This window comes from Phocoena phocoena, chromosome 4 (assembly GCF_963924675.1).
Source record: "Phocoena phocoena chromosome 4, mPhoPho1.1, whole genome shotgun sequence".
In the NCBI taxonomy this organism is placed as follows: Eukaryota; Metazoa; Chordata; class Mammalia; order Artiodactyla; family Phocoenidae; genus Phocoena; species Phocoena phocoena.
In genome coordinates, this window is record NC_089222.1 from 74,532,666 (window position 1) to 74,547,325 (window position 14,660).

The 14,660-nt window shown below is 46.6% G+C and overlaps 1 protein-coding gene across 1 annotated transcript in view; it reads left to right on the top strand.

Moving 5' to 3' along the window:
• Positions 1 to 8,230, top strand: part of MUC4 (mucin 4, cell surface associated) — a 54,972-nt gene extending 46,742 nt beyond the window's left edge. Inside the window, 8 exon segments of the mRNA XM_065875846.1 lie at positions 1,496 to 1,655; positions 2,620 to 2,799; positions 3,157 to 3,230; positions 4,544 to 4,608; positions 4,694 to 4,926; positions 6,850 to 7,012; positions 8,001 to 8,187; positions 8,189 to 8,230. Coding sequence (XP_065731918.1) covers positions 1,496 to 1,655; positions 2,620 to 2,799; positions 3,157 to 3,230; positions 4,544 to 4,608; positions 4,694 to 4,926; positions 6,850 to 7,012; positions 8,001 to 8,187; positions 8,189 to 8,230 — 1,104 coding nt within the window.
• The last annotated feature ends 6,430 nt before the right edge of the window (positions 8,231 to 14,660 follow it).

Here is a 14,660-nt window from a genome sequence, read left to right on the forward strand (position 1 = left end):
CTCTGTGCTAATGTGTGTGATGGGAGGCGGGTGGAGCTGTGGTAGGTGAGTAGAGCAGACAACAATCTCAGGCCACGAACTTACAAGTGTAAGAAATAGAACTTTCTTTACTGCTTATAGCTCAACTGAATTTTTATCTCCCAGCTCCCATTTAGCCAGGCTGGCAGGAAACTTCCACCTCAGTCTTTCTTAGAGTTGCCCAGTGGTTGCCAGCTCCATGGTTCTGGAGTAAGACAGTGAAGTAAGACAGTAAGATGTGGGTAGGAAGGTGCCCATGTGGTCCCTGGGCCTGAGTCTACATGGATCACAGGTCCATGCACCCTCCCTTCAGACATAGGGGAGTGTTCTGTGGCTTCTGTGCGTTGCTCAGATACAAGAAACCTTGTGGCTTAGGCAGAGTGGCTTAGGGTCCCATCTGCCTAGAAGCACTGCGTAGCCATTTCTCTGGGGCTTCATCTTCATGGTGTTGGGAAGAGAAGTACAGATCCCTCTGATCTTGGTCCCCCCAAAACCTTTTTTTTCCCCCCTTTTACTCTCTTCCTCCAACTAAAAGAAACATCTCTTTTGCAGTTTGAAGAAAATCCTTCTCCATTCAAGTTTCTAGCCAAGATACTTGGCCTAAGTCCATGAATCTGGCCCCATCTGCTTTTTTTTTTTTTTTTTTTTAACTTTTTGGGGGGAGTCAGAAAGGAAAGTGTTCGGCTGGCAATACCCCACTACCTCCTTCACCTCTTACACACACACACACACACACACACACACACACACACACACACACACCCTTCTCCCGAAGCATGAGCAGAGAATTCCTACTTGAAAGGGAGAGAGGTGGAGGAGTCCAGGAGGCAGAAAAGGAAAAAAATACAGAGTAGGGGGAAAAGGGATTAAAATCAATATATTATTTTAGATATCCCAAGATATCCAGTGTTAAAGGGTTCCATTTCGGGGAGCTTTCCAGCGTCATCTCAGTAGGCGAGATAGAAAAGAGAGATGAGGAACTTGATGAGGATCTGGACGATTCCCCTCCCTGTGCCCTTGTTCTGGTTGTCGCGAGCTCTCACTGTGCTCAGCAACGAGCCTCCTTCTTGGCTGGGAGTCAGCAAGGGAAGAGAGAGCAGGAAACTGCAGCTTACGTAGGATCCAGTTTTCCAGGGATAGTAGAATATTTATTTATTTAGCCCCTGTCTAGGAAGGGTTTCAGGCAGGGAGATTTGCTGTAAGAGGGAAGAGGCTGGGATCCCGGGGCAGAGGCCAGGCAGAGGGCTCAGGAAAAGGATGGCCCAGGGAGGCCACGTGGCCTGGAGGATGGTCTGCCTTTGACAGGGACGTGCAGGCCCAGGGCCTGTTCAAGAAGCTGCTCAGTGGATACTGGCAGAATTAAGACAAGGACTCAGGGTCCATGGGTTCTCAGACCTGAGGGGTTGGTACAGCAACACCCCAGAAACCCTTAATGGTTCAGCCTCCTGGCCGCCCAGTGATCAGCACCCTATTCCAGGTGGCCGACTGCAAGTGTGACGGGAACACCACAGGCCGCTACTGCAACCGCTTCAAGGACCCCTGTGAAGAGCAGTGCTTCCCGAATGTGAAGTGCATTTCCGGGAAGGGCTGCGAGGCCTGCCCCCCGAACCTGACTGGGGATGGACGTCACTGTGCACGTGAGCTGGGGACAGGGCCTTGGCAGGAGGAGGTTTTGGGGACAGGTGACATCTCGAGGGCCTAAGACAACTGGGTGAACCATTTCTCCCCCCTTTCCAGCAAGTCTTTAGAATGTTCAATACAGGTGGGTATGGTAAGGAGGTAATGTGGGTATGGCAGGGTGTGAGGCCGAAGGAGAAAAGATTGTACAGGCATGGAGGAGGGGCCAGAGCTGAGAAGCCCTGAGGCACTGTTGGGGGAAACCCCGGGCAAAAGACTGAAGATGGCCTGGAGAGGGGAGGGAACTTTTAGCAGCAGCCAGGGAGCCAGAAGTAAGCTGGGGTGGGGCCCTCAGGCTCCGGGGGTTTTCAGAGATGCAAGGCCCAGGGTCTCTGCATTTCCCTAGTCAGGACATTGTGTGAGGGGGGGATGGGAGGGCGGGGGTGCTGCCATGGGCATCTGGTGGCAGGGGTGCCTCATCTTCCCTTTGAGTCCTCCTTCCACCATCTGTTGCTTGACCTTTGAGCCATCAGAGTCATGAGGGCATCACGGTGAGGCCTCCACTAAGCCCCCTGAAGCGCCCCAGTGAAATCTAGAGACCACTGCATCTTCTGAGCAGAGACCAGAGAGGTAGAGCCACCGCCTTATAAAGGCAGAAAAGGGGATGGAAGTGAAGAAAACAGGTCGGTGGGCTTTCCTGAAAGAGAGTCCTTTCCTGATGGGAAGGGTCTGATAAACACTCCATTCCCTCAGCAGAATTGGGAGAACCCTTACCTGGCAGGGGAAGAAGGGTCGCCCGGCAAAGAAATGTCTGGAGAAGGAAGAAGGATAGTTTGGGGTTCAGAGTGGCCCACAAGCAGAATGCAGTTTAAGTGGGCTTTGCGGGAAAGAAATCAAGCCTGTCCTGGGAGCAGCTTTCCCTGGGCAGGGGGCTGCCCCTTGCTGCTGAGAGAGGTGTTGCTGACCTCTCTGCTCCCCTTGCAGCTCTGGAGAACCCCTTCCTCTGTCAGAACAAGTCCTGCCCTGAGAATTACTGCTACAACAACGGCCACTGCTACCTCTCCCAGGCTCTGGCCTGCCAGCCCGCCTGCACCTGCCCCCCAGCCTTCACCGACACCCGCTGCTTCCTGGCTGGGAACAATTTCACTCCAACTGTCCGTCTAGGTACAACCAGATACTCCACCATCCCCACTTCTCTCTCCTTGGGAGACGATATGGGGATCTGGGGCCAGGCTAAGTCCCTCAAACTCACAGGACACAACTCCAAATTTCCCTCAGGTGGTGGTAAGTCGTAGGCTATGGGAGCGAGTGGGGGGCAGCTGTCACAGCATGAACCACGGGCCTGAGCAGTCTGCTGAGGAAAGACCGAAGGTGACCTCACAGCTCAGCAAGACAAGAGTCAGGGAAGCCTTGACCATAGTCCAACATGCATTTGTGTGAGGGTCAGCAGACTTGGCCACTTCTGCTGATCCTTCTGGTAAACCTGTGAGGTGATTATGAACCTCCTTCTCCCATCTCCAGGGCTTCCCTTAAGGATCATCCATCTCTCACTCATTGAAGACGAAGGTGCCTCCCAAGCGGATGTCAATGCCTCGGTCAGTGCTGCAGGCCAGCTCTGGGTGGGGGATGGGTCTTGGCAGGTTCAGGGTGGGGTCTTAGCCATGGCTTGTGCATTCTGCATCTCATAATCCGTCTAGATTCAACTGCCAGAGGAGGCTGGAGCCTCCTGCCCCAGGGAAGGCTGGGGGTGAGGAAAGCAGGAAGGCCTAGGACAGAGACCTCCAAGGGGGTTAGAATGACCAACTCGCAATGAATAGAGTCCAGGGTGGCCGAGTCAATGCAGGCTTTCCTTCCGAGTATCCCTCAAGACCTGCCCTTGGATATTATATGGAGGAAACACAAGAGGGCATTTCACCTCCAGGAAGCCTTCCCTGACTTCGCCGAGGAAACTGGGCCTCCCTCTTCATGGCTCCCATGCCCTTGTCCATTCCCCAATCACAGGCAAAGTAGCACAGTAGTTGAGCTATTGAGGCTCTAGAATCCTACCCAGGTTCAAATCCTGACACTACCACTCACTAGAGCAGGTGTCATAATTAGACAAATTATTTGAACTCCCATCTGTAAAAATAAAAGTAATAACAGTACTTATGTCAATGGTTTGTGTCAAGGTTTAAATGATAATGTAGGCAAAGCACTCAGCACGGTGCCTAAAACACAATGTATTAAAAAAAATTACCCAAATTATTATTACTACTGCTGCTACTACTACTACAGCACTCCACACTCCGTACGGTAAAATCTGTTAACATTTGTCTACTGCCGCGGACTATGGGTCTTTGGGAATGGACTGTTCCTAAGTTACACTGACATCCCTCACACTTGACCATCCCCTAGGACTGGCTAAAGATAATCTCTGTTCAATATACACGTGGGGAGAGAATGAGTGGATAAATCGGGGATCAGAGGCAAGGTAGAGGTCCTTCATTTCAGATTCTCCCCTTGTGATAGGAAGTGGGGGTGAGGATATGTAAAGTCCTTCACTCACCAACAAACTTCTATTAAGCAGGGACCTGTGCAAGTCACCAGGCTAGGCTGGGGTGTGGGGATGCAGAAATGCATAAGAAACATTCTGGTGTCTTGGGTCCTCATCTTCAAAGAAGGAAACAGGGAGTTCCCTGGTGGCCTAGTGGTTAGGATTCCAGGCTTCCACTGCTGTGGCCCGGGTTCAATCCCTGGTCAGGGAACTGAGATCCCACAAGCTGTAGGGTGTGGCCAGAAAAAAATAAAAAAGGGAAGAAGGAAACAGAAAGGGATGAATATGTGCATTAAAGTGGGAAGGGTCTCCTCTCTGGATTGGTCCTAACCCTCACTTCCACCCTCCCACCCCAACTCCCATCCTCTGCCTTAGGTGGCCTATAGACTGAGGAACCTGGATGTGCGGGCCTTTCTCTGGAACAGACAAGTGGATCGAATGTAAGTGGGACTGTCCCCACCTGGTCGCTGGGTCCTCCCACAAACTCCTCACCCCTTGGCCCCTCACTGTGCCCCTCCCATACAGTGGACCCCCAATAGCACTGGCCTCAGGAAGCTCCCTTCACCGCTGGAGCATCATCTCGGAGTTCCAGTACCGCCCTGGGGGCCCTGTCATCAACTTCCTGAATACCCAGCTGCTAGACGCAGTGGTGGAGGCGTTCTTAACTCCATGGAGGAGGTGGAAGAGAAGTGCGGGGCCCAGGAACAACGTGACCTTCCACCCCATCTACAGGAGGGACGTGTACAGTATTATGGCTCGTGAGTCACTGTCTTGGGGACAGTTACTGGGATAGCTGAGGGGGGAGGTAAGCAGAGGGAGCCTGTCACAGATCTGCAGCCCACACAAATCCATGGCTGAAATGTGTTCTACAGCAAGCCACAGACAAAAATTAAGTTAATTTAGTTTTTTTTGTTTGTAATTTTTGAGAGAAATTGTGAACATTTTACCCACCAGCCTTCTAAATTCAAGAACAGGCGCACAAAATACTGCTTGATGAATCCCCACGTGTACAGGTTCACAGAGCAATTACTCCAACTGCTGCTTTCCTGACCGTCACTGCTAACGGTTTTCTTTCCACAAAATTGTTAATGATTTGGTTAAAAGACCATTGTACTTTATAAACATAAACAAGGACATTCTTTTTGCCTTTGCCCTCCAGCTGGAGATATTCAGTTGAAGGCTGGAGACCTGGCCCAGGGGCAGATATATCCCATCCCTGAAAGAGTGTGACCCCATGCAAAAGCCATCCCCAATCTAGGCCTCCACACTCCCATCTGGAAAATGAGATGGGATTTCTGAGGTCCCTTTCAATTCTGACAGCCCCTAATTATCCCGGAACAGGAATGAAATATGTTGGCAAGCTTGCCAGGGAAGGAAAGGAATAGCCCACCGTATTTTGTGAGTCAGGCAGAGAACAGGGCAGTGAGTATGTCAAACCCAACAGAAGCTGCTGTGTTACTTGGGTCCAGGACCAAGCCAGAGCTCCTTTTAGAATCTAGGCTAAGCCTCCTCCGTCCCAGGGGCAACGATGTGAAATTCTCCAAACTACTATGCGTATGGGTGGTAGGGGGGTAGGCTTGGGGTTAAGAGGACACCCCAGACCTGATTGTGCCTTTTGTTAGAGAAAACAAACAAACGTCCCGCAATTTTTATTATACAAGTACAATGTGTTTATTGTAGAAACTTTAGGAAACACAAATTAACAAAAAGAAAAAAAAAATCACTTGTAATCCCTGTCCCCAAAGACAAATCCATTTTGCACCTATTTTTCTGAATTTTCTTTTATGCATAGGAACCTTCACACATATAAATTTGTTTACAATAAAGGGATCAAATCATGCCTAATGTTTGTTAACCTCCTCATTACTGAAATAATTGTGAACATATTATCTTGTATATTGTTTACACATTCCAATTTCATATATTAGTTTACAATATGTCTTAATATAGTGTGCTATAATAGATTTTAAAAAGAATGTTATACTAATAGTGACCATTTAATGAGGGCTTCCTGTGTCAGGCACTGTTATATTATCTGTTATATTATATTATCTGCATATATTATCTCATTTAAAATTTACAGCAAGGTAGTTTCCTTTTAAAAATAAGGAAACTGAGGCTGAAAGAGTTAAGAAATTTCCCCTAAACCACACAACCAGTTAGTAGCAGAGTTTGAATTTCAACTCAGGTCTGGCTGATTTCAAAGCATATGCTCTTTTTTTTTTTTTTTTTTTTTTTGCGGTATGCGGGCCTCTCACTGTTGTGGCCTCTCCCGTTGCAGAGCACAGGCTCTGGACGCGCAGGCTCAGCGGCCATGGCTCACGGGCCCAGCTCCACGCTTGTGGGATCTTCCTGGACCGGGGCACGAACCCATGTCCCCTGCATCGGCAGGCGGACTCTCAACCACTGCGCCACCAGGGAAGCCCCATATGCTCTTAATCAATGCATTTTTCATACCGTGGTGCTTATCAGTTGCACAATATTTAACAAAACCACTCCTGTTGAACATTATTGCTCTTATTAGCCATGCTGCTCTGGTCTTCCATGAACATATGTAGTTTTCATGTGTGTTTCCAATTATTTCTCAGGATAAATGCCTGAAAATGGAATTCTTGATCCAAAAGGTATAGATCTGGTGTTAATCGGTTGCTTTCTATATTCACTTTTATCCTACCTGACAGTGAATGTGAGCACGCTGGAAACTTACTTCCAATGCAGCGGATACAAGGGCTACCATCTGGTCTTCCACCCCCAGAGCGGCTTCACCTGCGTGTCCCCCTGCAGTGAGGGCTACTGTGAGCACGGAGGCCAGTGCCAGCACCTGCCCGATGGGCCCCGCTGCAGGTGGGCGGGGCTGGGGGCAGGAGGCGGAGGGCAGTGCTGGGAATCCAAGCTGCAAGGGGTCCGGAAATGCCATGGTACCTCGTGGTGTCTGAAAATTTAGGATGGCTCCGTTTGTAATTAAGAGAAAGGGGATCAGAGGGAAAAGGGACAATGGAAAAGAAGATGTGTGCATGCCTAAACTGTGCGGATGAAAAAGTTGCTATATTACCTATGCAACTCAAACCAGCTACTGGGTAGATATTATGACCACTTTAAAGATGAGAAAACTGCAGCTTAGAGACGATAAGGAATCTGCCTAAGGTACCCAGCAAGTTAAGTAACAGGATCGGGGTTCCAAAGCCAGACTCTCCCACCTGATTTTGCTTCTTGGGTGGACAGCCTCCTGCCTCATTGTGGAAAAGGAGCCCATTGTCTTGTGTCTAGGCCCGGCCCTGCCCCTCCTTAAGAGTAACAGGGGAGGCCCTCTCAAACTAGCGCCCTCTGTCCCACCGGTTCATCAGCAGTCTGAGGGGCTCCTGTGAGGGGAGTGCACTAGGTCGCAGGCCTGCCATAGAGAGGGGCAGCGCCACCTGGGCCCTCTTGTCACACCAGTGCCCTCCGTCTACGCTTGTTCCCACTGCAGTTGCAGACGGGCCCAGCCCTCTCCGCTCCTGAGTCCAAGGAGGGGGCGGGTGGAGCCTAGCACCGGACCCCAGCTCTCCGGGGGTAGGCAGGGTTTGTGACTGCGCATGCTCACCTGCGGCCAGCCCCGCCCCCTCCCCGAAGTCCCTGTGGAGGCGACCTTAGATGAATTTACCACCCCCTCCCCCATCCCCCCCGCCCTCCTCGGTAGCCCGGTGGCCTACCCTCAGCTCCAAGTCAGGGCTGACTCCGCCCCTTCCCTAGAGGGGAGCCGAGCCTATCGTGGAAAACCTCCTCTGGCCCGACAGAGAGGAGGGGTGGGGAGGCCGAGCCACCTGCTGACCGTGTCCCCTCTCTCTGTCCCCAGCTGTGAGCCCTTCTCCATCTACACGCCCTGGGGCAAGCGCTGTGAGCACCTGAGTTTGAAACTCGACGCCTTCTTCGGGATCCTTTTTGGGGCCCTGGGCGCCCTCCTGCTGCTGGGGGTCGTGCTGTTTGTGTTCCTGCGCTTCCGGGACTGCTGCGGGAGCCGTTTCTCCTACCCGCTGGGCTCGGAAAGCTGAGGCTTTGCCCCGAACGGACTGCGGTGGCCTATGATACCTCAGGAGCTACCCCAGCCTCACCTGCACACACTCCCAGGCGTCGTGGTTTAGGGAGCCTGGAAAAAGTAAGGTGACTGATGCGGATTCAGGATTCTTTAAGAAGAATGAATAATGGGAATGAATAATAAAGACCACACCTTGTCAGAACAGGAGACACACAGGCTGAAAGGAAGGGGCCATAAAGGCCTACTATATAAATAGATGGATTCTCACACAGACATACCCACACAGAGGACACTGACCTACAGAAACACTACGTGCACACACCAGAGTTGATGGGGTGATGGCTTTAAATTAAAAACCAAAATACATTTGCACACAAAAGTCTCCAGTTTACTTCTAATTAAAGTTTATTTAAATAAAATCCCTCTGACTTTTTGTGTTCCCAAAGCCATGGATTTCATTCATGATTTTCCTCTGGTGGAAAATCATGATTTTCCTCTGGTGGCTAAAGGGCCACAGAGGGTGGAGGGAGCAGAGGTCGGTTGGACCCAGTCCTGCTTCAGTCCTCAGTTACTCTATGTTGGGAAGCTCGGTCATTCCAGCCCAGACTTGGATCTTTGCTTCAGTCTCCACATCCCCTTCTTCCCCTCCCCCCAACACAAGCCAAGGCCTGGCCCTCTGAGGAGAGTGGTAAGGATACCCCCATATGGAGTATCCCCAACTCTCTCCCAGGACCCCTCCCTGCCTTGCTGGTCTCTGCCCATCAGTTTCAAGAGGATAAGTATGCAGTGCCTTTTCCTATCTGGAGTGTTCCCTGGAGGAAGGATTAAATCATTTCAGCTCCCTTTCCAGGAACCACCCCATCCTTAGATCTAGGGTACCCAACCCCTGATACATTTTCTCTGTCCTTTCCTGGGCCCCAGTTAGAGTCTTTTGAGCTGCTCCACCCCGTAGTCCCTCAGTCCCACTCTCTCTGCTTTTCCCAGGAACCTGATCAGTTTCCATCTCAACCTTCTCTCTTAGCAGGCAGAACTTTACACATATCTGGTATAACAACTCCAAGGACAATTGGTCCACACCTCCTGTGTCCAGAGCACCTCAGTTCCAATCCTGTGCAGAAGCTGGGTAGTTGCCTTTTGGTCCTATATCCCAAATCCATGAAGAGAGAATCTGATTGGTCCAGCTGTGTCAGTTGTCCATCCCTGGTCCAATCAAGTGTAACCACAGAGTAGGAAAAGAGGTCACATGATACAAGCCTGGTGATCAGGCTCAGACTTGTAGGTGAGTAAGTGGTGTTGGGAGAAGTTCCAAGAGAAATATGATTTCTGATCTGAGCAGAGACTCCAAACTGTCTGTTTTACATAGAGAACGACTTCTCCCAGCAGGTGAAGCACCTCCCAATACGTACAAGTCTGTCGTTTTCCCCTCAAATGCCCCCAAGTGTAATCAAGTCTCCATATAGAACCACATTCATTTAATCCCAGCATTCACTTATCAAGAATTAAGCACATGGGAATTCTCTGGTGGTCCAGTGGTTAGGACTCTGTGCTTCCACTGCAGGGGGTAAGGGTTCGATCCCTGGTCGAAGAACTAAGATCCCACGTGCTGGGTGGCATGGCAAAAAATAATAATAAAAATAAAAAAGAATTAAGCACATAGCCCAAATACGTTCACTGGCGAATTCTATTGATACCTAACATTTCAGGAAGAAATTCTACCAACTCTATAATCTCTTTCAGAAGACTGAAGCAGAGGGAAGCTTCCTAACTCATTCTGTAAGGCCAGCACTTTCCTAATACTAAAACCAGAAAAATGCATCACAAGAAAATAAAACTATACACCAATCTCTCACTAACATAGATGCAAAAATCCTCAAAAAAATATTGGCAAATCGAATCCAACAATGGATAAAAGGAATTATACACCACAATAAAGTGGCATTTATCCCAGGTACGCAAGTCTGGTTCTACATTTTAAAATAAATTAGTGTAATCTGTCATGTCAACAGACTGAAGAAGAAATCACATAATCACATCCATAGATGCAGGAAAAGCATTTGACAAAATTCTACACCCTTTTTTGATGAAAACTCTCAACAGACTAGGAATAGAGGGGAACTTCCTTAGCTTGATAAAACACACACACACACACACACATACACACACACACACACACACACACTCTACAAAAAAATCCTACAGCTAACATCATACTTAATGGTGAGAAACTCAAAGCTTTCCAGCTAAGATCAGGAATAAGGCAAGGATGTCCCCTCTTACCACTGCTTTTCAACATTTGTACTGGAAGTCCTAACTAATTCAATAAGACACACAAAAAATTCTTTTTAAGGTATAAAGATTGGGAAGGAAGAAATGAAACTGTCATTTTTCACAAATGACATGATTGTCTATGTAGAAAATCTGAAAGAATTGATTCTAAAAAACCCTCCTGAAACTATTAAGCAATTATATCAAGGTTGTCGGATACAAGGTTAATGTACAAAAATCAACTGTTTTCCTGTATACCAGCAATAAGCAAATAGAATTTGAAATTAAAAGCACGTTACCATGTCCATTAGCAACCAACCAATAGAATTAAATACTTAGGTATAAATCTAACAAAATATATACAAGGTCTATATATGGAAAACCACAAGACTCGGATGAAAGATATCATAGAACTAAATAAGTGGAGAGATACTCCATGTCCATGGATAGGAAGACTCAATACTGTCAAGAAGTTAGTTCTTCCCAGCTTGATCTACAGATTCAATGCAAACCCAATCAAAACCCCAGCAAGATTTTTTATAGATATTCACAAACTGATTCTAAAGTTTCTGTGGAGAGGCAAAAGACCTAGAATAGTCAATTCAATATTGAAGGAGAAGAACAAAGTCAGAAGACTTATACTACCTAATTCAAGACTTACTTTTAAGCTAAGTACTTTATAAACTATAGTAATCAAGACAGTGTGGTGTTATTAAAAGAATAAACAAATAGATCAGTGGAACAGAATAAAGAGCCCAGAAATAGACTCACATAAATATAGTCAACTGATCTTTGACCAAGGAGCAAAGGCAACACAATGAAACAAAGACAGCTTTTTCAACAAATGGTACTAGAACAACTGAACATCCACATGCAAAAATATGACTCTAGACACAGACTTTACACCCTTCACAAAAACTAACTCAAAATGGAACAAGACATAAATGTAAAATACAAAACTATAAAACTCCTAAAAGATAACATAAGAGGAAACTTAGATGACCTTGGGTATGGTAATGACTTTTCAGATACAACACCAAAGTCATGATCCATGAAAGAAAGAATCGATAAGCTGGACATCATTAAAATTAAAAACTTCTTTCAAGAGAATGAGAAGACAAGCCTGGGGGAAAATATTTGCAAAAGATGCATCTGATAAAGGACTGTTATCCAAAATATACAAAGGACTCTTAAAACTCAACAAGAAAACAAACAACCTGATTAAAAGATAGGCAAAAGACCTGAGCATAGACCTCACCAAATAAGATATACAGATGGCAAGTAAGCATATGAAAAAATGTTCAACATCATACATCATTAGGGAATTGCAAATGAAAACAATAAGTTTCCACTACACACCTATGAGAATGGCCAAAACCCAGAACACTGACAACACCAAATGCTATAAGGATGTGGAGCAAAAGCGATTCTCATTCCCTGCTCCTGGGAATTCCAAAGTGGTGCAGCCACTTTGGAAGACAGTTTGACAATTTCTTACAGAACTAAACATACTCTTACCATATGATCCAGCGATTGCACTCCTCGGTATTTACCTAAAAGAGATGAAAACTTATATCCACATAAAAACCTATACACGTATGTCTATAGTAACTTTATTCATAATTGCCAAAATTTGGAAGTCACCAAGATGATTTTCAGTCGATGAACAGGTAAATAAACTATGGTACATCCAGACAATGGAATGCTACAGAGCACTAAAAAGATATGAGATATCAAGCCATAAGACATGAAGGAAACTTAAATGCATATTATTGCATGAAAGAAGCCAATGTGAAAATGTTACATAGCTTATGATTCCAAGTATATGACATTCTGGAAAAGGCAAAACTATGGAGATAGTAAAAAGATCAGTGGTTTCTAGGGGCTTAAGAGGGACAGAAGGATGAATTGGCAGAACAGAGAGGATACTGAGGGCAGTAAAATTATTCTGTACATCACTACGATGGCAAATGCATGTTATAATACATTTGTCAAAACCCATACAACACCAAGAGTGAAACTTAACGTAAGCTATGGACTTTGGATGCTAATGATGTGTCAACCAACATAGGTTCATTGATTGTAACAGATGTAACAGATGTTCTCCGATGGGGGATGTCAATAGTGGGGGAGATTGTAAGTGTGTGGGGGGAAGGGGCTATGTGGGAATTCTCTGTACTTTTGGCTCAATTTTACTGTGAACGTAAACTACTCTGAAAATAAATTTTATTAACTTAAAAAATAATACAAATTTAAATCAAAAGAATTAAACACATATGGCACTGAGGACAGACAGCATGGGGGGTGGGGAGTTGTCCAACAGTTAGAAAGAAGGGAATGTAAAACAAGGAGGGAGGGATGACGGAAGCATGGTGGACTGGCGAGACTGCCGTGCCTTGACCATTGCAATCTCAAAACTAAGCTATGCGATGAGGACTTGAGGTCAGGTAGGGGAAGGCTGTCTTTTAGGGTAAGGTACAAAATTTACGTCTCATCCTCAACCCAGTCAGGAACCTTGGCAAGGGATTTACCCATGCTGTGCAAGACATGATTATTATAGATACTTTGTGTCATCAAACCTGCTAAAGGGAAACCTGATAGAACAAAAGCAAGGTGGAAACGGGGAGCAAGGCACCCAAACCCGAAGTCCTTCCTGCCCCCATCCATGTTCAGACACTAAGCTTCTTCTCCTCCCACTGAGAAATGGAGGTGGAGCAGAAAGACAGAATGTGTGTCACGGACAATCCTGCCAGAGGCAGTGGAGCTGTCCGTAAGCCTAAGAAAAGGCTGGGGGCTTGCCACAGCAGAAGGAAACCCACAGACTGGGAAAAGGGAAGAGGTGGGGACACTGGTGGAAGTGGAGGCATTAAAAGTAGGGTTTCAGATTTAACAATAAAAATACAGAAAGCCCAGTTAAATTTGAATTTCAGATAAACCACAAACGATTTTTTACTATAAGAATGTCCCATGAAATATTTGGGATATCCATATATTTTAAAAAGCATTCATTGTGTATCTGAAATTCTAATTTAACTGGGTGTACTGTATTTTATCTGGCAACCTGGTCAGAACGGCTGAGGCGCTGGGCATGTAGAGAGAGGGAGTCATGAGAAAGGAGGACGGCGCCTGAGGGGGACAGCCTCCTGGCTGGGAAGGAAAGGCTTCTTCTGAATGGTACGTTTAGATCAAGGACACAGCTGCACATTTTCATCAAGTCCCCGGCTCTGTGATTCTGTCACTTATGCACCTGGAATAAAGAACTGATGGGCTCTGCTTCAGGGCTCCAGGCACGTGTTGGCTTAGCAGAGAGGAAGGAGAGACCACACACCCCTACCCCCGGTTGGTGGCAAGCAGCTGAGACACCCTCAGTGGGCACTGGGGGAGCGAAGGGAGCTGTCTGGGGACATGATTGGCCAGAGACACAGATTCCCCTGCCCAACCTTCCCTGCTCTCAAAGGAACCTTTCAGAAACACCCTTGGGCCAGCTTTTAATGACCAGGATGATGCATAATCGATCACTGGTATGATATACCGATGTACCTATTTATTGATACCAAAAAACGTGCCCACTCACTTCAATTTGTGGTGCAACCACGGGATTAGTTACCATTCACTGCTTTCCGCTAACTGGTGGCCAGTCCCGCTCACAAGGGATGAAGGAAGGACGGGCTGTGCAGAAGCTTCAGTTGAAGCCTCTTGTCAGAAAAGTTCCACCTCACACTGTCCTCATCATGGCCTTGTGTTTTTGCCTTCTGAGTCTGTGCTGAGTCATAGGAGACTTTAGACAGGTTGTCTTGTTTAGGTCCATGCCCACCTTTGTCTTTATGAAATACGTGGCATTTTCATCTCATATGTATACAAGTTTGAATCTTAAATAACTGGAGAATTTTCTCCAGCCACTTCTGGTTCTTGCTGGTTTGGTAACATTACTTCTGCTAACTTTGGTCATTTCCAGTAATTTTCTCTCTCTCTCTCTCTCTCTCTCTCTCACACACACACACACACACACACACACAAGCATAATTATACACTTTAATTCCTAAATGCTTTTAATTGGTGTATCCCATATTTTACAGATATTTTTGGCTTCCAATAGTAACAGTAATCAACACTGTATGTACATGTATGTCTTTATAGGTATGTAATTAAGATTAAATTATCCACTTTATTAGGTATCATCTGTTTGAATAAGTGCAAAACAAGAAAAACTATTTA